Below are 26,410 nucleotides of genomic sequence, written 5' to 3'. Positions count from 1 at the left end.
CATACATAGGAACAGGATGTCCTGGAGGGACTGATACTATACAATTATAAACAAAAATAATACCAATAATAAATAATTGAAACAAAAAAAAATTACAATATATTATACAATATTGCTGTCTAATATTGTCAAATAACGTATCAAATAATCATAGTTGCATGGTACTTACACATGCAAAGTCACTAAGGCAGAAGCGTAATAGAAAGTATCCAGTAGTGATGGGTCCGGCAACACCGATGCATGCGTCGAGCTCATAGAGCAAAACCCTGTCGGTGCGCGTACCGCTTTTAGAAAGTCACGTGACCGATCATGAGCTGTTTTGGTCACGTGACCGATACTCGAACTGTGTCGCACTGACGCCTCCTCTGTGCCCTGTGAGCGTGTCTTTTCTACAGCCGGAGAAATAATAACTAAGAAGAGAAATCGTCTAAAATGCATACCTGCCAACTTTTGAAATCAGAAAAACCTAGTAGCCAGGGTCCAGGGGCCGCAGGCCCCGGTAGGTCCAGGACAAAGTCCTGGTGGGGGGTTCAGGTTCGCCCCCCGACGCAAAAAGATTATTAGCATTCAGACAGGTTAAAATGTTGCTAAAACCATCACTTTTCTATCAGTCACAGTGACTTTTCAAAACAAAAATATTACAGCAAAAATCATATGGGTTGATTGACATGTTTATTCTGTAAGCTAACTTCAATAGTTTGAAATTATTTTGACAGTTAATGCCAGTTATCCTGTCAACCTTTCACAATACTTCAATTTGTTAATTGAAAGTATAAACAGTATAAACACTTTTTACAGTAAACAAATGGTAAAACAGTACTAAACAATTCCATTAAAAAAAAAATTGGTGTCATTATTAACTTTCTGTCCAAGCTTGTATAATCTACTGCCTTGTTCAATTGTAAAAAATATTCTGTGCCTAAAATTCACATTTCTATCACAATTATCATACTGTAAACATGGTAAGCTAACTTCATTAAAATTAATAGTCCTGTCAATAGCATGGAATTACAATTCAAATGTAGTTTTTTTGTAAGCCTTTCAAAAGAATTCAAAATATGAAAAAATTAATGAAAATTAATTTAAGCCATCAGACACTTGAAAAGTGGCACATCACATCTCTAATGTAATCATTTGAACTTTTCAACAGAAATAGCACTGCAAAAATATTAAGGACATACTTCTGTATTTTGGTAGTTATGCTGTCAACATTTAACAAGATTTCTTCAACTTGGACTTGAAAGCATAAATAGTATAAACACTTTTAACAGTATAACAGTACTAAACAATTCCAATAGATAACCTTTTTGTGGCTAAAATCCAAATTTATTCTATCAGATTGATCATACTGCAAAAATGATATGGTAACTTTATGATAAGTTTACTTCATTAAAATGTAATTCAATAGCATCATAAATAAAACTTCGGCATTTATCACATCCAAAGAATCTGTTTGGGCGACGAAAAACGTTGAAAGTTTTCCACTTGTATCGCTAGCAACGGCATTAGACTTGTGTTTTTTTGTCCCAACGTGGTCTTTTACATCGCTAATTCCTCCGTGTCCGATCGAAAAATCTTGTCTGCACAAGGTGCAATTCGCGTAGTTTTCACCCTTTTTTGGAACGGATAATTATTCCCGGATAGGCTTTTGAATATTCTTCACGGAATGACTGCAGTTTTCTTTTCAATTTAAGACTCATTTGCGATTTTTCTCCGGCTGATTCCATGATCGTTCGCTCGTTTGGAAACAATGGCAACTGGTGCCTCGTGCTTGGCAGCGGTGCTATAAATAGCCTCGCGCACGGCATTCGGAATGGCTCGATAGGAAGTTACGGGAAGCAGTGTCGATTGTCATTGTTGTTACGCGATTTCGTGAATAAAACTTAAAAAAAAAAAAAAAAAAAATTTAATGAATGAAAAACCGTATTTTTTATCACTGCAACCGTAACCCGGAATAGGTTGATGAAAACCGTACTAATTACGGGAAAACCGGAGTAGTTGGCAGGTATGAAAATGTAATACGTCGGAAAAACTTTTTTTTTTTTTTTAATAAAAATGTGTAAAAAAATAAAATAAAAACAATTCCCAGTCCACAATCATCCACAACACGTTCTCTTAGATTTCCATGTTATGATACATGTTCACATTATTTATTGACTGTATCTAAAAAAGATACAAATATATTTTTATTTAAATGAAGATATGAAATAATCCTAAATGAAATACAATGACTTGGTTTATATTATTGTATATACTAGGGCAGGGGTCCGCGGTCACCAGGTAGCCCGTAAGGACCAGATCAGTCGCCCGCTGGCCTGTTCTAAAAATAGCTCAAAGAGCAGCACTTACCAGTGAGCTGCCTCTATTTTTTTAAATGTTATTTATTTACTAGCAAGCTGGTCTCGCTTTGCTCGACATTTTTAATTCTAAAAGAGACAAAACTCAAATAGAATTTGAAAATCCAAGAAAATATTTTAAAGACTTGGTCTTCACTTGGAATAAGCGGTAGAAAATGGATGGATGGATGGGTCTTCACTTGTTTAAATAAATTCATTTATTTTTTTTTACTTTGCTTCTTATTACTTTTAGAAATACAATTTTAGAGGAAAAAATACAACCTTAAAAATGATTTTAGGATTTTTAAACAAATATACCTTTTTACCTTTTAAATTTCTTCCTCTTCTTTCCTGACAATTTAAATCAATGTTCAAGTAATTTATTTTTTTTTTATTGTAAAGAATAAAATAATATTTTAGCTTCTGTTTTTTCGACAAAGAATATTTGTGAAATACTTCAAAAATTCAAAAAAAATTATTCTGGCAAATCTAGAAAATCTGTAGAATCAAATTTAATCCATCCATCCATCTTCTTCCGCTTATCCGAGGTCGGGTCGCGGGGGCAGCAGCCTAAGCAGGGAAGCCCAGACTTCCCTCTCCCCAGCCACTTCGTCCAGCTCCTCCCGGGGGATCCCGAGGCGTTCCCAGGCCAGCCGGGAGACATAGTCTTCCCAACGTGTCCTGGGTCTTCCCCGTGGCCTCCTACCGGTCGGACGTGCCCGAAACACCTCCCTAGGGAGGCGCTCGGGTGGCATCCTGACTAGATGCCCGAACCACCTCATCTGGCTCCTCTCCATGTGGAGGAGCAGCGGCTTTACTTTGAGCTCTCCCCGGATGACAGAGCTTCTCACCCTATCTCTAAGGGAGAGCCCCGCCACCCGGCGGAGGAAACTCATTTGGGCCGCTTGTACCCGCGATCTTGTCCTTTCGGTCATAACCCAAAGCTCATGACCATAGGTGAGGATGGGAACGTAGATCGACCGGTAAATTGAGAGCTTTGCCTTCCGGCTCAGCTCCTTCTTCACCACAACGGATCGATACAGCGTCCGCATTACTGAAGACGCCGCACCGATCCGCCTGTCGATCTCACCATCCACTCTTCCCTCACTCGTGAACAAGACTCCGAGGTACTTGAACTCCTCCACTTGGGGCAAGATCTCCTCCCCAACCCGGAGATGGCACTCCACCCTTTTCCGGGCGAGAACCATGGACTCGGACTTGGAGGTGCTGATTCTCATCCCAGTCGCTTCACACTCGGCTGCGAACCGATCCAGCGAGAGCTGAAGATCCTGGCTAGATGAAGCCATCAGGACCACATCATCTGCAAAAAGCAGAGACCTAATCCTGCAGCCACCAAACCGAATCCCCTCAACGCCTTGACTGCGCCTAGAAATTCTGTCCATAAAAGTTATGAACAGAATCGGTGACAAAGGGCAGCCTTGGCGGAGTCCAACCCTCACCGGAAACGTGTCCGACTTACTACCGGCAATGCGAACCAAGCTCTGACACTGATCATACAGGGAGCGGACCGCCACAATCAGACAGTCCGAAACCCCATACTCTCTGAGCACTCCCCACAGGACTTCCCGAGGGACACGGTCGAATGCCTTCTCCAAGTCCACAAAGCACATGTAGACTGGTTGGGCAAACTCCCATGCACCCTCAAGGACCCTGCCCAGAGTATAGAGCTGGTCCACAGTTCCACGACCAGGACCAAAACCACACTGTTCCTCCTGAATCCGAGGTTGGACTATCCGGCGTAGCCTCCTCTCCAGTACACCTGAATAGACCTTACCAGGAAGGCTGAGGAGTGTGATCCCACGATAGTTAGAATCAAATTTAAAGTATTTTGAATTTCTTTTAAAATTGTTGTTCTGGAAAATCTAGAAGAAATACTGATTTGTCTTTGTTAGAAATATAGCTTGGTCCAATTTGTTAAATATTTCTAACAAAGTGCAGATTGGATTTTAACCAATTTAAAAACATGTCATCAAAATTCTAAAATGTATCTTAATCAGGAAAAATTACTAATGATGTTCCATAAATTCTTTTTTTTTATTTTTTCAAAAAATGGCGGTAATCCTAGAACCCGTTGGTGGACGCCGGCGGTGAGGGATGCCGTCAGGCTGAAGAAGGAGTCCTATCGGGTTCTTTTGGCTCATGGGACTCCTGAGGCAGCAGACAGGTACCGACAGGCCAAGCGGTGTGCGGCTTCAGCGGTCGCGGAGGCAAAAACTCGGACATGGGAGGAGTTCGGGGAGGCCATGGAAAAAGACTTCCGGACGGCTTCGAAGCAATTCTGGACCACCATCCACCGCCTCAGGAAGGGGAAGCAGTGCAGTGTCAACACCGTGTATGGTGGGGATGGTGCTCTGCTGACCTCGACTGCGGATGTTGTGGATCGGTGGAGGGAATACTTCGAAGACCTCCTCAATCCTACCAGCACGTCTTCCTATAGGGAGGCAGGGCCTGGGGAATCTGTGGTGGGCTCTCCTATTTCTGGGGCTGAGGTTGCCGAGGTAGTTAAAAAGCTCCTCGGTGGCAAGGCCCCGGGGGTGGATGACATCCGCCCAGAGTTCCTTAAGGCTCTGGATGTTGTGGGGCTGTCTTGGTTGACAAGACTCTGCAACATCGCGTGGACATCGGGGGCGGTACCTCTGGATTGGCAGACCGGGGTGGTGGTTCCTCTCTTTAAGAAGGGGAACCGGAGGGTGTGTTCCAACTATCGTGGGATCACACTCCTCAGCCTTCCTGGTAAGGTCTATTCAGGTGTACTGGAGAGGAGGCTACGCCGGATAGTCGAACCTCGGATTCAGGAGGAACAGTGTGGTTTTCGTCCTGGTCGTGGAACTGTGGACCAGCTCTATACTCTCGGCAGGGTCCTTGAGGGTGCATGGGAGTTTGCCCAACCAGTCTACATGTGCTTTGTGGACTTGGAGAAGGCATTCGACCGTGTACCCCGGGAAGTCCTGTGGGGAGTGCTCAGAGAGTATGGGGTAACGGACTGTCTGATTGTGGCAGTTCGCTCCCTGTATGATCAGTGCCAGAGCTTGGTCCGCATTGCCGGCAGTAAGTCGGACACGTTTCCAGTGAGGGTTGGACTCCGCCAAGGCTGCCCTTTGTCACCGATTCTGTTCATAACCTTTATGGACAGAATTTCTAGGCGCAGTCAGGGCGTTGAGGGGATCCGGTTTGGTGGCTGCAGGATTAGGTCACTGCTATTTGCAGATGATGTGGTCCTGATGGCTTCCTCCGGCCAAGATCTTCAGCTCTCACTGGATCGGTTCGCAGCCGAGTGTGAAGCGACTGGGATGGGAATCAGCACCTCCAAGTCCGAGTCCATGGTTCTCTCCCGGAAAAGGGTGGAGTGCCATCTCCGGGTTGGGGAGGAGATCTTGCCCCAAGTGGAGGAGTTCAAGTACCTCGGAGTCTTGTTCACGAGTGGGGGAAGAGTGGATCGTGAGATCGACAGGCGGATCGGTGCGGCGTCTTCAGTAATGCGGACGCTGTATCGATCCATTGTGGTGAAGAAGGAGCTGAGCCGGAAGGCAAAGCTCTCGATTTACCGGTCGATCTACGTTCCCATCCTCACCTATGGTCATGAGCTTTGGGTCATGACCGAAAGGACAAGATCACGGGTACAAGCGGCCGAAATGAGTTTCCTCCGCCGAGTGGCGGGGCTCTCCCTTAGAGATAGGGTGAGAAGCTCTGTCATTCGGGAGGAGCTCAAAGTAAAGCCGCTGCTCCTCCACATGGAGAGGAGCCAGATGAGGTGGTTCGGGCATCTGGTCAAGATGCCACCCGAACGCCTCCCTAGGAAGGTGTTTCGGGCACGTCCGACCGGTAGGAGGCCACGGGGAAGACCTAGGACACGCTGGGAAGACTATGTCTCCCGGCTGGCCTGGGAACGCCTCGGGATCCCCCGGGAGGAGCTGGACGAAGTGGCTGGGGAGAGGGAAGTCTGGGCTTCCCTGCTTAGGCTGCTGCCCCCGCGACCCGACCTCGGATAAGCGGAAGAAGATGGATGGATGGATGGATATTTTTTCAAAAAGATTCAAATAAGCTAGTTTTTCCTCTTCTTTTTGTCGGATGAATTTTGAATTTTAAAGAGTCGAAATTGAAGATAAACTATGTTTCAAAATTTTATTTTAATTTTTTTCTTGTTTTCTCCTCTTTTAAACCGTTCAATTAAGTGTTTTTTTTCATCATTTATCCTCTACAAAAAACCTTCCGTAAAAGGAAAAAAAAATGTACGACGGAATGACAGACAGAAATACCCATTTTTTTTATATATATACATTTATTTATTTAGCTATTCTTACGTGTAATTTACAAATGACAATATATTTATTTATTTAAGTGTGTATCAAACTGGTAGCCCTTCGCATTAATCAGTACCCAAGAAGCAGTTTTTGGTTCCAAAAAGGTTAGGCATCAAATCAGTGTCAGTTGAGTCGGTCCATAGGTTGCCTGTAGGGATTTTTAATGTCCAGCAGATGTCAGTATTTAGTGACACAGTATCGACACAGTATCAATACAGTTTTGCAATGTGTCGAAACGCTTCATGACGCCTCATCACTAGTATCCAGTAACAAACGTGTCCGCATCATTCAACGTCGTGAAGTATTGCGGCAGGAAACAATTACCACTCCGCTTCAACCTAAAGACAGCATCGGCCCAAATAGGTTGGTGCTTTTTATACCTACTATTGTTGTTTTCTGTAACATTCCACGCGGCAAAAGTAATACGAGCGTGCAGGATTCCTGCTGGTATCGCGTCAATATATCGGTAGTGGCCAATGCCCAGGGCTGAAGTATCGGTATAACCCGTCACAAACCGGGTTATAGGATAATGTGGCGAAGGAGGCGGAGCCCAGACTGACAGCAGCAGCTGGGGAGGGGAAAAAGGTCAACCTGAGTTAATCAGCTAGAATCAGCATCAGCTGAGGCGTGTGTGTGTGTGTGTGTGTGTGTGTGTGTGTGTGTGTGTGTGTGTGTGTGTGTGTGTGTGTGTGTGTGTGTGTGCACATATGCCCAAAATATGTATTAAAAAGAATCAAACAATCAAATAGAAAGCCAAATCTTCTCAGCATCGCGCTAACAAAAAACTAAACGCCCCGTTTCCAACATTTCATGATTAAAACATGTGTGTGTGTACTCTAAAGCTAAAAATAAACCTCGACCCCCGTCAAGTCAAGCCAACGGGGCGGCCATACATTAAGTTAGCGTGGACGCCAACTCCGGACAGGTGCCCATAAATTTTTTAAGCCGTGTTGACAAAAGCTTTCAGGCCGCTTTGGACTCCCGTGTTGGCGCTGCACTTCCGACATGTTTGATTGGTCTCGGCGTGGAAAAAGATGTCCGTTACCGAGAAATATGAGAATTAAAAAGTCATGTTCTTTGTTCACTTCAATTGTTTTTTTTGACCTTGAAGCACCAAGCAGTCTTTAAAACATATACACACGTACACAAACCAAAATGTTCAGCGTCAACTCTGAGCAGGCACACTATTTAGATGGTTAGCTGTCTTTGACACAAGAAAACGAGTAGAAGGGGAGTGTTGTAGCAGCTGGAACTAATTATTGAGAATGTCAATCTGAAATCGGAGAAGGCATTGGCGGAGGCGGGCTGTATGCCCTCGAAACGAGTGGAAACCACACAGGAAATCATGTTCTACAGAGAGAGAGAAAAGGAGTGTTGTTGCAGCTGGATGTAATATAATAGACGCAATACAGCAATCATTTATTTTAAAAAAAAAGAAGGTTGATCAGATATCAGAGAAGGCGTTCTTTGAGCGAGTCGTAGGAAGTCATGTTTTACAAAAAAGGGGAGCGGTGTTGCAGCTGGAACTATTCAATGCATTACGACGATAGTTTTTGTTGAACTTTTTCATCTGCAATCAGAGAAGGCGTTCTCTGAGCGAGTCGTACGCAAAGAGGAGGTTATGTTTTATAAAAATGGGTTGTGGTGTTACAGCTGGAACTAATTATTGAAAATGTCGATCTGAAATCGGATAAGGCGTTGGCGGAGGCGGGCTGTATGCCCTCGAAACGAGTGGAAACCACACAGGAAATAATTTTCTACAAAAAAAAAGAAAAAAAGAGTGTTGTCGCAGCTGGACGTAATAGACGCAATACAGCAATCATTTATTAAAATAAATAAATAAAAAGGTTGATAAGAAATCAGAGAAGGCGTTTTCTGAGCGAGTCGTATGTGGTCGTAGGAGGTCATGCTTTACAAAAAAAGGGAGTGGTGTTGCAGCTGGAACTATTCGATGCATTACGACGATCGTTTTTGTTGAACATTTTCATCTGCAATCAGAGAAGGCTTTCTCTGAGCGAGTCGTACGCAAAAAAAATGGGGAGTGGTGTTACAGCTGGAACTAATTATTGAAAATGTCGATCTGAAATTGGATAAGGCGTTGGCGGAGGCGGGCTGTATGCCCTCGAAACGAGTGGAAACCACACAGGAAATCATGTTCTACAAAAAAAAAAAAGAGAAAAAAAAAAGAGTGTTGTTGCGGCTGGACGTAATAGACGCAATACAGCAATGATTAATTTAAAAAAAAGTTGATCAGAAATCAGAGAAGGCGTTCTCTGAGCGAGTCGTATGCGGTCGTAGGAGGTCATGTTTTACAAAAAAGGGGAGTGGTGTTGCAGCTGGAACTATTCGATGCATTACGACGATCGTTTTTGTTGAACATTTTCATCTGCAATCAGAGAAGGCTTTCTCTGAGCGAGTCGTACGCAAAGAGGAGGTTATGTTTTACAAAAAATGGGGAGTGGTGTTACAGCTGGAACTAATTATTGAAAATGTCGATCTGAAATTGGATAAGGCGTTGGCGAAACGAGTGGAAACCACACAGGAAATCATTTTCTACAAAAAGAAAAGAGAAAAAAAGAGTGTTGTTGCAGCTGGACGTAACAGACGCAATACAGCAATCATTTATAAAAAAAAAAAAAAAAAAGGTTGATCAGAAATCAGAGAAGGCGTTCTCTGAGCGAGTCGTATGCGGTCGTAGGAGGTCATGTTTTACAAAAAAGGGGAGCGGTGTTGCAGCTGGAACTATTCAATGCATTACGACGATAGTTTTTGTTGAACTTTTTCATCTGCAATCAGAGAAGGCGTTCTCTGAGCGAGTCGTACGCAAAGAGGAGGTTATGTTTTATAAAAATGGGTTGTGGTGTTACAGCTGGAACTAATTATTGAAAATGTCGATCTGAAATCGGATAAGGCGTTGGCGGAGGCGGGCTGTATGCCCTCGAAACGAGTGGAAACCACACAGGAAATAATTTTCTACAAAAAAAAAGAAAAAAAGAGTGCTGTCGCAGCTGGACGTAATAGACGCAATACAGCAATCATTTATTAAAATAAATAAATAAAAAGGTTGATAAGAAATCAGAGAAGGCGTTCTCTGAGCGAGTCGTATGTGGTCGTAGGAGGTCATGCTTTACAAAAAAAGGGGAGTGGTGTTGCAGCTGGAACTATTCGATGCATTACGACGATCGTTTTTGTTGAACATTTTCATCTGCAATCAGAGAAGGCTTTCTCTGAGCGAGTCGTACGCAAAAAAATGGGGAGTGGTGTTACAGCTGGAACTAATTATTGAAAATGTCGATCTGAAATTGGATAAGGCGTTGGCGGGCTGTATGCCCTCGAAACGAGTGGAAACCACACAGGAAATCATGTTCTACAAAAAAAAAAAAAAAAAAAAAAAAAAAAAAGGAGTGTTGTTGCGGCTGGATGTAATAGACGCAATACAGCAATGATTCATTTAAAAAAAAGTTGATCAGAAATCAGAGAAGGCGTTCTCTGAGCGAGTCGTATGCGGTCGTAGGAGGTCATGTTTTACAAAAAAAAGGGGCGTGGTGTTGCAGCTGGAACTATTCGATGCATTACGACGATCGTTTTTGTTGAACATTTTCATCTGCAATCAGAGAAGGCGTTCTCTGAGCGAGTCGTACGCAAAGAGGAGGTTATGTTTTACAAAAATGGGGAGTGGTGTTGCAGCTGGAACTAATTATTGAAAATGTCGATCTGAAATCGGATAAGGCGTTGGCGGAGGCGGGCTGTATGCCCTCGAAACGAGTGGAAACCACACAGGAAATCATGTTCTACCCAAAAAAAAAAAAAAAGAGTGTTGTTGCGACTGGACGTAGTAGACGCAATACAGCAATGACTAATTTAAAAAAAAGAAGGTTGATAAGAAATCAGAGAAGGCGTTCTCTGAGCGAGTCGTATGCGGTCGTAGGAGGTCATGTTTTACAAAAAAAAGGGGAGTGGTGTTGCAGCTGGAACTATTCGATGCATTACGACGATCGTTTTCGTTGAACATTTTCATCTGCAATCAGAGAAGGCGTTCTCTGAGCGAGTCGTACGCAAAGAGGAGGTTATGTTTTACAAAAATGGGGAGTGGTGTTACAGCTGGAACTAATTATTGAAAATGTCGATCTGAAATCGGATAAGGCGTTGGCAGGCTGTATGCCCTCGACACGAGTGGAAACCACACAGGAAATCATGTTCTACAAAAAAAAAAAAAAAAAAAGAGTGTTGTTGCGGCTGGACGTAATAGACGCAATACAGCAATGATTAATTTAAAAAAAAGTTGATCAGAAATCAGAGAAGGCGTTCTCTGAGCGAGTCGTATGTGGTCGTAGGATGTCATGCTTTACAAAAAAAAAGGGGAGTGGTGTTGCAGCTGGAACTATTCGATGCATTACAACGATCGTTTTTGTTGAACATTTTCATCTGCAATCAGAGAAGGCTTTCTCTGAGCGAGTCGTACGCAAAGAGGAGGTTATGTTTTACATAAATGGGGAGTGGTGTTACAGCTGGAACTAATTATTGAAAATGTCGATCTGAAATCGGATAAGGCGTTGGCAGGCTGTGTGCCCTCGACACGAGTGGAAACCACACAGGAAATCATGTTCTACAAAAAAAAAAGAGAGTGTTGTTGCAGCTGGACGTAATAGACGCAATACAGCAATCATTAATTTAAAAAAAAAAATAAGAAGGTTAATAAGAAATCAGAGAAGACGTTCTCTGAGCGAGTCGTATGCGGACGTAGGAGGTCATGTTTTACAAAAAAGGGGTGTGATGTTGCAGCTGGAACTATTCGATGCATTACGACGATCGTTTTTGTTGAACATTTTCATCTGCAATCAGAGAAGGCGTTCTCTGAGCGAGTCGTACGCAAAGAGGAGGTTATGTTTTACAAAAATGGGGAGTGGTGTTGTGTTGCAGCTGGAACTAATTATTGAAAATGTCGATCTGAAATCGGATAAGGCGGTGGCGGAGGCGGGCTGTATGCCCTTGAAACGAGTGGAAACCACACAGGAAATAATTTTCTACAACAACAAAAAGAGTGTTGTTGCAGCTGGACGTAATAGACGCAATACAGCAATCATTTATTAAAATAAATAAATAAAAAGGTTGATAAGAAATCAGAGAAGGCGTTCTCTGAGCGAGTCGCATGCAGTAGTAGGAGGTCATGTTTTACAAAAAAGGGGAGTGGTGTTGCAGCTGGAACTGTTCGATGCCTTATGACGACCGCTTTTGTCGAACATTTTCATCTGCAATCAGAGAAGGCGTTCTCTGAGCGAGTCCTACGCAAAGAGGAGGTTATGTTTTACAAAAAATGGGGAGTGGTGTTGCAGCTGGAACTATTCAATGCATTATGACGATCGTTTTTGTTGAAAATATTAAACTGCGATCATAGAAGGTGTTCTCTGAGCGAGTCGTAAGCAAAGAGGAGGTTATGTTTTACAAAAAAATTGGGAGTGGTGTTGCAGCTGGAACTATTCGATGCATTATGACGATCGTTTTTGTTGAAAATATTCATCTGCGATCAAAGAAGGCGTTCTCTGAGCGAGTCGTAAGCAAAGAGGAGGTTATGTTTTACAAAAAATGGGGAGTGGTGTTGCAGCTGGAACTATTCGATGCATTACAACAATACTTTTCATTGAAAATGTTGATCTGAAAACAAGAAGGTGTTCACCGTGGTGGGCTGTACGCCCTCTGAGCGAGTCGCATACACAGAGGAAGTAATGTTCTATAGGAAGGGGGTGTTGCAGCTGGAACAATTCAATGCGTTACAACAATCATTTTTATTAAAAATGTTGATCTGAAATCAGAGAAGAGGTTCACTGAGCGTGTCGTACACACACAGGAAGCACACTATATTGCCAAAAGTAATGGCAATATAGAATGTACAGTACGCAGAGAGCTTCATGGAATGGGTTTCCATGGCCGAGCGGCTGTATCTAAGCCATACGTGACCAAGTTCAATGCAAAGCGTGGGATGCAGTGGTGTAAAGCACGTCGCCACTGGACTCTAGAGCAGTGGAGATGCCTTCTCTGCATTTCGGACTGCATTGTGCCGAGTGTGAAATTTGGTGGAGGAGGAATTATGGTGTGGGGTTGGTTTTTCAGGAGTTAGTTCCAGTGAAAGGAACTTTGAATGCTCCAGGATACCAAAACATTTTGGACAATTCCATGCTCCCAACCTTGTGGGAACAGTTCCAACATGACTGTGCACCAGTGCACAAAGCAAGGTCCATAAAGACATGGATGACGGAGTCTGGTGTGGATGAACTTGACTGGCCTGCACAGAGTCCTGACCTCAACCCCGATACAACACCTTTGGGATGAATTAGAACGGAGACTGAGAGCCAGGCATCAGTGTGTGACCTCACCAATGCGCTTTTGGAAGAATGGTGGAAAATTCCGATAAACACACTCCACAACCTTGTGGACAGCCTTCCCAGAAGAGTTGAAGCTGTAATAGCTGCAAAAGGTCATATTGAACCTTATGGGTGGGGAATGGGATGGCACTTCAAGGTCATATGTGAGTCAAGGCAGGTGGCCAAATATTTTTGGCAATATAGTGTAAAATTCTGTGCGAAAGTAGTGGTGTTGCAGCTGGAACTATTCAATGCGTATTGATCTGAAATCAGAGAAGGTCTTCACCCCCGTCTCATGTTACAAAAAAGTGTTAAAAAGATTAAAATCATATCTATGACAAGTTATGATGAAAATTAATATTAAATATTTGTAATTTTGTCAGATGAATAAGTAACTTTTAAATTATTTTTTTTGTCTTTGTATTGTTTTTTAAATAATTTTTAAACAATACTGCTTTATTATTATATTATCTATGCATTCTATTTCATTATGTTACTTTCCATCTATTTGTTTACCCTCTTTATTGGAATTATTGACAGTTATTTTAGCGGCGATGTCATCAGCGTGATGTTCTTTGTCCCATGAAGAGCCTGTCCTACATTTACTGTGTCAAACTATTTAGTGAAGTGCCCTCGGCGGCCTCGTCTTTTCTTTTAATACGCTTGCAAAAGATCAACTTGTGATATGGGTCGAGTCAAACAAACTGCACTGCTATGAATAATCACATTTATTTGTCTCAGCCTCATCATTCTTCACGTCCAAAAGAAGAAGGATCGACAAGAAAACTCATGTTTAAAGCGTCGCCATTTAACTTGCTTTTAAATGATTATTTTACACTTGCAAGATCAATACAATTATCACAAGTAATGAAAAAAATGACAATCATTTTTGTCGAAAATATTCATCTGAATTCAACTAACGTTAAAATGCTAGTTTAGAAGAAAATTAACACACTTGTATGGTGGCGCCAAGTATCAAAAACTCCGATTTTTAGGTTTAAACTAACAAAATTTGCTAAAATGCTAGCATAAAACGTTAGCATGCTAATACAGAAGAAGTGCTAATACTTTTAAGATGTCGCCAACAACCAAAATCCATCATTTTTAGGTTTAAACGTACAAAATTAGCCAAAGTTGTAACATAAAATGGTAGCATGCTAACATAGCATAGCCAAGATAGCACAAAGTACCAAAATCCATGATTTTTAGGTTTAAACCTACAAAATTAGCTAAAGTTGTAACAAAAAATGGTAGCATGCTAATATAGGATGAGGTAGCATACAGCTAAAATAGCACAGAGTACCAAAATCCATGATTTTTAGGTTTAAGCCTACAAAATTAGCTAAAGTTGTAGCATAAAATGGTAGCATGCTAACATAGGATGAGGTAGCATACAGCTAAGATAGCACAAAGTACCAAAATCCATGATTTTTAGGTTTAAACATACATAAATAGCTAAAATGGTGGCATGCTAACATAGGATGAGGTAGCATACATCTAAGATAGCACAAAGTACCAAAATCCATGATTTTTAGGTTTAAACCTACAAAATTAGCTTAAGTTGTAGCATAAAATGGTGGCATGCTAACATAGGATGAGGTAGCATACATCTAAGATAGCACAAAGTACCAAAATCCATGATATTTTATGTTTAAACATACATAATTAGCTAAAATGGTAGTATAAAATGGTAGCATGCTAACATAGGATGAGGTAGCATACAGCTAAAATAGCACAAAGTTTAAACATACATAATTAGCTAAAATGGTAGCATAAAATGGTAGCATGCTAACATAGGATGAGGTAGCATACATCTAAGATAGCACGAAGTACCAAAATCCATGATTTTTAGGTTTAAACCAACAAAATTAGCTAAAGTTGTAGCATAAAATGGTAGCATGCTAACATAGGATGAGGTAGCATACATCTAAGATAGCACAAAGTACCAAAATCCATGATTTTTAGGTTTAAACATACATAAATAGCTAAAATGGTGGCATGCTAACATAGGATGAGGTAGCATACATCTAAGATAGCACAAAGTACCCAAATCCATGATTTTTAGGTTTAAACCTACAAAATTAGCTTAAGTTGTAGCATAAAATGGTGGCATGCTAACATAGGATGAGGTAGCATACATCTAAGATAGCACAAAGTACCAAAATCCATGATATTTTATGTTTAAACATACATAATTAGCTAAAATGGTAGTATAAAATGGTAGCATGCTAACATAGGATGAGGTAGCATACAGCTAAAATAGCACAAAGTTTAAACATACATAATTAGCTAAAATGGTAGCATAAAATGGTAGCATGCTAACATAGGATGAGGTAGCATACATCTAAGATAGCACCAAGTACCAAAATCCATGATTTTTAGGTTTAAACCAACAAAATTAGCTAAAGTTGTAGCATAAAATGGTAGCATGCTAACATAGGATGAGGTAGCATACAGCTAAGATAGCACAAAGTACCAAAATCCATGATTTTTAGGTTTAAACATACATAAAAAGCTAAAATGGTGGCATGCTAACATAGGATGAGGTAGCATACATCTAAGATAGCACAAAGTACCAAAATCCATGATATTTTATGTTTAAACATACATAATTAGCTAAAATGGTAGTATAAAATGGTAGCATGCTAACATAGGATGAGGTAGCATACAGCTAAAATAGCACAAAGTTTAAACATACATAATTAGCTACAATGGTAGCATAAAATGGTAGCATGCTAACATAGGATGAGGTAGCATACATCTAAGATAGCACAAAGTACCAAAATCCATGATTTTTAGGTTTAAACCTACAAAATTAGCTAAAGTTGTAGCATAAAATGGTAGCATGCTAACATAGGATGAGGTAGCATACATCTAAGATAGCACAAAGTACCAAAATTCATGATTTTTAGGTTTAAACCTACAAAATTAGCTAAAGTTGTAGCATAAAATGGTAGCATGCTAACATAGGATGAGGTAGCATACATCTAAGATAGCACAAAGTACCAAAATCCATGATATTTTATGTTTAAACATACATAATTAGCTAAAATGGTAGTATAAAATGGTAGCATGCTAACATAGGATGAGGTAGCATACAGCTAAAATAGCACAAAGTTTAAACATACATAATTAGCTACAATGGTAGCATAAAATGGTAGCATGCTAACATAGGATGAGGTAGCATACATCTAAGATAGCACAAAGTACCAAAATCCATGATTTTTAGGTTTAAACCTACAAAATTAGCTAAAGTTGTAGCATAAAATGGTAGCATGCTAACATAGGATGAGGTAGCATACATCTAAGATAGCACAAAGTACCAAAATCCATGATTTTTAGGTTTAAACCTACAAAATTAGCTAAAGTTGTAGCATAAAATGGTGGCATGCTAACATAGGATGAGGTAGCATACATCTAAGATAGCACAAAGTATCAAATTCCATGATTTTTTATGTTTAAACATACATAAATAGCTAAAATGCTGGCATGCTAACATAGGATGAGGTAGCATACAGCTAAGATAGCACAAAGTACCAATATCCATGATTTTTTATGTTTAAACATACATAATTAGCTAAAATGGTAGTATAAAATGGTAGCATGCTAACATAGGATGAGGTAGCATACAGCTAAGATAGCACAAAGTACCAAAATCCATGATTTTTTATGTTTAAACATACATAATTAGCTAAAATGGTAGTACAAAATGGTAGCATGCTAATATAGGAGAAGTGCTCATACTTTTAAGATGGCGCCAACAACCAAAATCCATGATTTTTATGTTTAAACATACAAAATTAGCCAAAGTTGTAGCATAAAATGGTAGCATGCTAACATAGGATGAGGTAGCATACATCTAAGATAGCACAAAGTACCAAAATCCATGATTTTTAGGTTTAAACCTACAAAATTAGCTAAAGTTGTAGCATAAAATGGTAGCATGCTAACATAGGATGAGGTAGCATACATCTAAGATAGCACAAAGTACCAAAATCCATGATTTTTAGGTTTAAACCTACAAAATTAGCTAAAGTTGTAGCATAAAATGGTGGCATGCTAACATAGGATGAGGTAGCATACATCTAAGATAGCACAAAGTATCAAATTCCATGATTTTTTATGTTTAAACATACATAAATAGCTAAAATGCTGGCATGCTAACATAGGATGAGGTAGCATACAGCTAAGATAGCACAAAGTACCAATATCCATGATTTTTTATGTTTAAACATACATAATTAGCTAAAATGGTAGTATAAAATGGTAGCATGCTAACATAGGATGAGGTAGCATACAGCTAAGATAGCACAAAGTACCAAAATCCATGATTTTTTATGTTTAAACATACATAATTAGCTAAAATGGTAGTACAAAATGGTAGCATGCTAATATAGGAGAAGTGCTCATACTTTTAAGATGGCGCCAACAACCAAAATCCATGATTTTTATGTTTAAACATACAAAATTAGCCAAAGTTGTAGCATAAAATGGTAGCATGCTAACATAGGATGAGGTAGCATACATCTAAGATAGCACAAAGTACCAAAATCCATGATTTTTAGGTTTAAACCTACAAAATTAGCTAAAGTTGTAGCATAAAATGGTAGCATGCTAACATAGGATGAGGTAGCATACATCTAAGATAGCACAAAGTACCAAAATCCATGATTTTTAGGTTTAAACCTACAAAATTAGCTAAAGTTGTAGCATAAAATGGTAGCATGCTAACATAGGATGAGGTAGCATACATCTAAGATAGCACAAAGTACCAAAATCCATGATTTTTTATGTTTAAACATACATAAATAGCTAAAATGGTGGCATGCTAACATAGGATGAGGTAGCATACAGCTAAGATAGCACAGAGTACCAATATCCATGATTTTTTATGTTTAAACATACATAATTAGCTAAAATGGTAGTATAAAATGGTAGCATGCTAACATAGGATGAGGTAGCATACAGCTAAGATAGCACAAAGTACCAAAATCCATGATTTTTTATGTTTAAACATACATAATTAGCTAAAATGGTAGTACAAAATGGTAGCATGCTAATATAGGAGAAGTGCTCATACTTTTAAGATGGCGCCAACAACCAAAATCCATGATTTTTATGTTTAAACATACAAAATTAGCCAAAGTTGTAGCATAAAATGGTAGCATGCTAATATAGGATGAGGTAGCATACAGCTAAAATAGCACAGAGTACCAAAATCCATGATTTTTAGGATTAAACATACATAACTAGCTAAAATTGTTGCATGAAGGGATAGCATGCTAACATAGGATGAGGTAGCATACTTGTATGATGGCGCCATGTATCAAAAACCATAATTGTTAAACAAAATTGGCTAAAATGCTAGCATAAAACATTAGCATGCTATCATAGGAGAAGTGAACATGCTAAGATGGCGCCAAGTACCGAATTCCATGATTATAATGTTTAAACATACAGAATTAGCTAAAATGGTAGCATAACATGGTAGCATGCTAACATAGTATGAGGTAGCATACATCTAAGATAGCACAAAGTACAAAAATCTGTGATTTTTATGTTTAAACAAACAAAATTAGCTGAAATGCTCGCGTAAAATTTTATCATGCTATCATAGGAGAAGTGAACATGCTAAGATGGCGCCAAGTACCGAATTCCATGATTATAATGTTTAAACATACAGCATTAGCTAAAATGGTAGCATAAAAGGGTAGCATGCTAACATAGGATGAGGTAGCATACATCTAGGATGGCGCCAAGTATCAAAAAACATGATTTTTATGTTTAAACAAACACAATTAGCTGAGATGCTAGCATAAAAAAATTAGCATGCTAACAGAGAAAAAGTGAACATACTAATATGATGGCGTCAAGTATCAAAAACCATGATTTTTATGTTTAAATGAACAAAATTAGCTAAAATGCTAGCATAAAACGTTAGCATGCGAACATAGGATGAGGTAGCATACATCTAAGATGGCGCCAAGTACCGAAAACCTAGGATTTTTAGGTTTAAACAAACAAAATTAGCTGAAGTGCTCGCATGAAACGTTAGCATGCTAACATAGGAGACGTGAACATACTTTCATGATGGCGCCAAGTACCAAAATACATGATTTATGTTCAAACAAACAAAATTAGCTGAGATGCTAGCAGAAAAAATGTGCATGCTAACAGAGAAAAAGTGAACATACTAATATGATGGCGCCAAGTATCAAAATCCATGATTTTTGTTTAAAGAAACTAAATTAGCTGAACTGCTAGCATAAAACGTGCTAATATCGGTAAAGTGAACATACTTGTATGATGGCGGCAAGTATCAAAAACTCCGATTTTTATGTTTAAATGAACAAAATTAGCTAAAATGCTAGCATAAAACGTTAGCATGCTAATATAGGAGAAGTGCTCATACTCCTAAGATGGTGCCAACAACAAGAATCCATCATTTTTATGTTTAAACATACAAAATTAGCCAAAGTTGTAGCATAAAATGGTAGCATGCTAACATAGGATGAGGAAGCATACATCTAAAATAGCACAAAGTACCAATATCCATGATTTTTTATGTTTAAACATACATAATTAGCTAAAATGGTAGCATAAAATGGTAGCATGCTAACATAGGATGAGGTAGCATACATCTAAGATAGCACAAAGTACCAAAATCCATGATTTTTTATGTTTAAACATACATAATTAGCTAAAATGGTAGCATAAAATGGTAGCATGCTAACATAGGATGAGGTAGCATACATCTAAGATAGCACAAAGTACCAAAATCCATGATTTTTTATGTTTAAACATACATAAATAGCTAAAATGGTGGCATGCTAACATAGGATGAGGTAGCATACAGCTAAGATAGCACAAAGTACCAAAATCCATGATTTTTAGGTTTAAACATACAGAATTAGCTAAAATGGTAGCATAAAATGGTAGCATGCTAACATAGGATGAGGTAGCATACATCTAAGATAGCAAAAAGTACCAAAATCCAGGATTTTTAGGTTTAAACATACAGAATTAGCTAAAATCATAGCATAAAATGGTAGCATGCTAACATAGGATGAGGTAGCATACATCTAAGATAGCACAAAGTACCAAAATCCAGGATTTTTAGGTTTAAACATACAGAATTAGCTACAATCATAGCATAAAATGGTAGCATGCTAACATAGGATGAGGTAGCATACTTGTATGATGGCACTATCAAAATCCATGATTTTTATGTTTAAACAAACACAATTAGCTGAAATGCTAACATACGTTAGCATGCTATCATAGAAGTGAACATGCTAAGATGGCGCCAAGTACCGAAATCCATGATTTTAATGTTTAAACATACAGAATTAGCTAAAATGGTAGCATAAAATGGTAGCATGCTAACATAGGATGAGGTAGCATACAGCTAAGATAGCACAAAACACCAAATCCATGGTTTTTAGGTTTAAACATACATAACTAGCTAAATGGTCGCATGTAGGGTTAGCATGCTAACATACGATGAGGTAGCATACTTGTATGATGGCACTAAGTATAAAAATCCATGATTTTTAGGTTTAAACAAACAAAATTAGCTGAAATGCTAACATACGTTAGCATGCTATGATAGGAGAAGTGAACATGCTAAGATGGCGCCAAGTACCGAAATCCAAGTTTTTAATGTTTGAACATACGGAATTAGCTAAAATGGTAGCATAAAATGGTAGCATGCTAACATAGGATGAGGTAGCATACATCTAAGATAGCACAAAAATCCACAATTTTTAAGTTTAAACATACATAACTAGCTAAAATAGTCGCATGTAGGGTTAGCATGCTAACATAAGATGAGGTAGCATACTTGTATGATGGCACTAAGTATCAAAACCATGATTTTTATGTTTAAACAAACAAAATTAGCTGAAATGCTAACATACGTTAGCATGCTATCATATGAGAAGTGAACATGCTAAGATGGCGACAAGTACCGAAATCCATGATTTTAATGTTTAAACATACAGAATCAGCTAAAATGGTAGCATGCTAAGATAAGAAGTTAGCATACATCTAAGATAGCACAAAAATCCACGATTTTTAGGTTTAAACATACAGAATTAGCTAAAATGGTAGCATAAAATAGTAGCATGCTAACATAGGATGAGGTAGCACACATCTAAGATAGCACAAAAATCCATGATTTTTGGGTTTAAACATACAGAATTAGCTAAAATCGTAGCATGCTAACATAATAAGTTAGCATACATCTAAGATAGCACAAAAATCCAGGATTTTTAGGTTTAAACATACAGAATTAGCTAAAATCATAGCATAAAATGGTAGCATGCTAACATAGGATGAGGTAGCATACATCTAAGATAGCACAAAAGTCCATGATTTTTAGGTTTAAACATACAGAATTAGCTAAAATCGTGGCATGCTAACATAAGAAGTTAGCATACATCTAAGATAGCACAAAAATCCAAGATTTTTAGGTTTAAACATACAGAATTAGCTAAAATCGTGGCATGCTAACATAAGAAGTTAGTAATCATCTAAGATAGCACAAAAATCCACGATTTTTAGGTTTAAACAAAGAGAATTAGCTAAAATGGTAGCATAAAATAGTAGCATGCTAACATAGGATGAGGTAGCACACATCTAAGATAGCACAAAAATCCATGATTTTTGGGTTTAAACATACAGAATTAGCTAAAATCGTAGCATGCTAACATAATAAGTTAGCATACATCTAAGATAGCACAAAAATCCACGATTTTGGGGTTTAAACATACAGAATTAGCTAAAATCGTGGCATGCTAACATAAGAAGTTAGTAATCATCTAAGATAGCACAAAAATCCACGATTTTTAGGTTTAAACATACAGAATTAGCTAAAATGGTAGCATAAAATAGTAGCATGCTAACATAGGATGAGGTAGCATACATCTAAGATAGCACAAAAATCCATGATTTTTGGGTTTAAACATACAGAATTAGCTAAAATCGTGGCATGCTAACATAAGAAGTTAGCATACATCTAAGATAGCACAGAAATCCACGATTTTTAGGTTTAAACATACAGAATTAGCTAAAATCATAGCATAAAATAGTAGCATGCTAACATAAGATGAGGTAACATACATCTAAGATAGCACAAAAATCCACGATTTTTAGGTTTAAACATACAGAATTAGCTAAAATGGTAGCATAAAATAGTAGCATTCTAACATAGGATGAGGTAGCATACATCTAAGATAGCACAAAAATCCATGATTTTTGGGTTTAAACATACAGAATTAGCTAAAATCGTGGCATGCTAACATAAGAAGTTAGTAATCATCTAAGATAGCACAAAAATCCACGATTTTTAGGTTTAAACATACAGAATTAGCTAAAATGGTAGCATAAAATAGTAGCATGCTAACATAGGATGAGGTAGCATACATCTAAGATAGCACAAAAATCCATGATTTTTGGGTTTAAACATACAGAATTAGCTAAAATCGTAGCATGCTAACATAATAAGTTAGCATACATCTAAGATAGCACAAAAATCCATGATATTTAGGTTTAAACATACAGAATTAGCTAAAATGGTAGCATAAAATAGTAGCATTCTAACATAGGATGAGGTAGCACACTTCTAAGATAGCAAAAAAATCCATGATTTTTGGGTTTAAACATGCAGAATTAGCTAAAATCGTGGCATGCTAACATAAGAAGTTAGCATACATCTAAGATAGCACAGAAATCCACGATTTTTAGGTTTAAACATACAGAATTAGCTAAAATCATAGCATAAAATAGTAGCATGCTAACATAAGATGAGGTAACATACATCTAAGATAGCACAAAAATCCACGATTTTTAGGTTTAAACATACAGAATTAGCTAAAATGGTAGCATAAAATAGTAGCATTCTAACATAGGATGAGGTAGCACACTTCTAAGATAGCACAAAAATCCATGATTTTTGGGTTTAAACATACAGAATTAGCTAAAATCGTGGCATGCTAACATAAGAAGTTAGCATACATCTAAAATAGCACAAAAATCCAAGATTTTTAGGTTTAAACATACAGAATTAGCTAAAATCGTAGCATGAAGGGATAGCATGCTAACATAAGATGAGGTAGCATACATCTAAGATAGCACAAAAATCCAAGATTTTTAGGTTTAAACATACAGAATTAGCTAAAATGATAGCATAAAATGGTAGCATGCTAACATAGGATGAGGTAGCACACTTCTAAGATAGCAAAAAAATCCATGATTTTAATGTTTAAACATACAGAATTAGCTAAAATGATAGCATAAAATAGTAGCATTGTAACATAGGATGAGGTAGCACACTTCTAAGATAGCAAAAAAATCCATGATTTTAATGTTTAAACATACAGAATTAGCTAAAATCGTGGCATGCTAACATAAGAAGTTAGCATACATCTAAGATAGCACAGAAATCCACGATTTTTAGGTTTAAACATACAGAATTAGCTAAAATCATAGCATAAAATAGTAGCATGCTAACATAAGATGAGGTAACATACATCTAAGATAGCACAAAAATCCACGATTTTTAGGTTTAAACATACAGAATTAGCTAAAATGGTAGCATAAAATAGTAGCATTGTAACATAGGATGAGGTAGCACACTTCTAAGATAGCACAAAAATCCATGATTTTTGGGTTTAAACATACAGAATTAGCTAAAATCGTGGCATGCTAACATAAGACGTTAGCATACATCTAAAATAGCACAAAAATCCAAGATTTTTAGGTTTAAACATACAGAATTAGCTAAAATCGTAGCATGAAGGGATAGCATGCTAACATAAGATGAGGTAGCATACATCTAAGATAGCACAAAAATCCAAGATTTTTAGGTTTAAACATACAGAATTAGCTAAAATGATAGCATAAAATGGTAGCATGCTAACATAGGATGAGGTAGTATACATCTAAGATAGCACAAAAATCCACTATTTTTAGGTTTAAACATACAGAATTATCTAAAATCATAGCATAAAATGGCAGCATGCTAACATAGGATGAGGTAGCATACATCTAAGATAGCACAAAGTACCAAAATCCATCATTTTTATGTTTAAACATACAAAATTAGCCAAAGTTGTAACATAAAATGGTAGCATGCTAACATAGGATGAGGTGGCATACAGCTAAAATAGCACAAACTACTAATATCCATGATTTTTTATGTTTAAACATACATAATTAGCTAAAATGGTAGCATAAAATGGTAGCATGCTAACATAGGATGCGGTAGCATACATCTAAGATAGCACTAAGTATCAAAATCCATGATTTTTAAGTTTAAACCTACAAAATTAGCTAAAGTTGTAGCATAAAATGGTAGCATGCTAACATAGGATGAGGTAGCATACATCTAAGATAGCACAAAGTACCAAAATCCGTGATTTTTATGTATAAACATACAGACATAGCTAAAATGGTAGCATAAAATGGTAGCATGCTAACATAGGATGAGGTAGCATACAGCTAAAATAGCACAAAAATCCATGATTTGTAGGTTTAAACATACAGAATTAGCTAAAATGGTAGCATGCCAACATAGGATGAGGTAGCATACATCTAAGATAGCACAAAGTACCAAAATCCATGATTTTTAGGTTTAAACCTACAAAATTAGCTAAAGTTGTAGCATATAATGGTAGTATGCTAACATAGGATGAAGTAGCATATATCTAAGATAGCACAAAGTACCAACATCCATGATTTTTTATGTTTAAACATACATAATTAGCTAAAATGGTAGTAAAAAATGGTAGCATGCTAACATAGGATGAGGTAGCATACAGCTAAGATAGCACAAAGTACCAAAATCCATGATTTTTTATGTTTAAACATACAAAATTAGCTAAAATGGTGTCATGCTATCAGCATACATGTACGATGGCACTAAGTATCAAAACCATGATTTTGATGTTGCAACATGGAAAAGTATCTAAAATGCTAACATCGCAGGTGTGACTCACCTGGGCGGGTCTAGGCTTGTAAGGTGAGCTGCTCTCCAGGTCTGCCAGGATGCTGGTGAGAGAATCGATCTCAGCGTCCAGACTAGAGCGTCGCTCCTCCAGCGTCTTCTCGGCTCCTCCCACCTGCCAGGAAGCAGGAAGCGGGTGGCGTCAGTTTGTGTGCGTTGTTTGCTGTGTGATGTTGCCTCTTCGCATTTTACATGCTAACTTTTGTGGCCATTTTACACCTTACAGCCATTACACTTGGTGCTTTAGCATGCTAACTCTTTTTTGTGTATATTTTGCCATCGTACACTTCAGAGTCAAAACTTGGTAATTAACACATGCTAACTGTTAGCATGATAGCTTGTTAAGCTAGTTTTACATGCCTACGCAAGATGACTTGCTGCAACTGCCGGCGCTGATGTTGTTGGATGAGCAGTCACATGACGTTAGAGGCGGCTGCTGCTGCCGCTTTCAAACATGGTGAGGACTAAACCTGAGGCCCGTCTCCCGCCCTCAGAGGCACAGCGTGTTTTAGGAGGTTTACAATGTTAGCATAGCTATGTGAGCTACATGCTAACATGACATTTTACCATCATGCTAAGTTAGCAACACCAGCATAGCAGTAATAGCACATTTTTTTAAAGTGGCCATCCACACTTTTTTTTTTTCGTGGCCAGCCACTTTTTAAAGTGGCCAGCCACTTTTTAATGTGGCAGCCACTTTTTAATGTGGCCAGCCACTTTTTAATGTGGCCAGCCACTTTTTAATGTGGCCAGCCACTTTTTAACGTGGCCAGCCACTCTTTAATGTGGCCAGCCACGTTTTAAATTGTGGTTAGCCACAAATGTGGCCAGACACTTTTTTAGATGTGGCCAGCCACATTTCTTTTATATTTTATTTATTTATTTTTTTTTTTAGATGTGGGCAGACAATTTTTTTAAAGTGGCCAGCCACAATTTTTTTAAATGTGGCCAACCACATTTTATAAATGTGGCCAACCACATTTTTAAGGTGGCCAACCACTTTTCTAAGGTGGCCAACCACTTTTCTAAGGTGGCCAACCACATTTATAATGTGGCCAACCACTTTTCTAAGGTGGCCAACCACATTTTTAAGGTGGCCAACCACTTTTCTAAGGTGGCCAACCACTTTTCTAAGGTGGCCAACCACATTTATAATGTGGCCAACCACTTTTCTAAGGTGGCCAACCACATTTTTAAGGTGGCCAACCACTTTTCTAAAGTGGCCAACCACATTTTTAAGGTGGCCAGCCACATTTTTAAGGTGACCAACCACATTTTTAAAGTGGCCAACCACATGTTTAAGGTGGCCAACCACATTTTTAAAGTAGCCAACCACATTTTTAATATGGCCAGCCTCTTTTAACGTGGCGAGCCATTTTTTAAATT

The 26,410-nt window shown here is 38.5% G+C and overlaps 1 protein-coding gene across 3 annotated transcripts in view; it reads right to left on the bottom strand.

Moving 5' to 3' along the window:
* Nucleotides 1-26,410, bottom strand: part of lpp (LIM domain containing preferred translocation partner in lipoma) — a 571,221-nt gene that overhangs the window by 243,508 nt on the left and 301,303 nt on the right. For all 3 annotated transcript variants that reach the window (XM_061978393.2, XM_061978394.2, XM_061978396.2), the window contains one exon: nt 25,017-25,139. In XM_061978393.2, the coding sequence (XP_061834377.2) occupies nt 25,017-25,139 (123 nt within the window). The remainder of the gene's footprint in view (nt 1-25,016; nt 25,140-26,410) is intronic.

The sequence above is a fragment of the Nerophis lumbriciformis genome, linkage group LG18 (genome assembly GCF_033978685.3).
Source record: "Nerophis lumbriciformis linkage group LG18, RoL_Nlum_v2.1, whole genome shotgun sequence".
In the NCBI taxonomy this organism is placed as follows: Eukaryota; Metazoa; Chordata; class Actinopteri; order Syngnathiformes; family Syngnathidae; genus Nerophis; species Nerophis lumbriciformis.
Note: the sequence above shows the minus strand (reverse complement) of the source record. Positions and strands in the feature narration are given on the sequence as shown.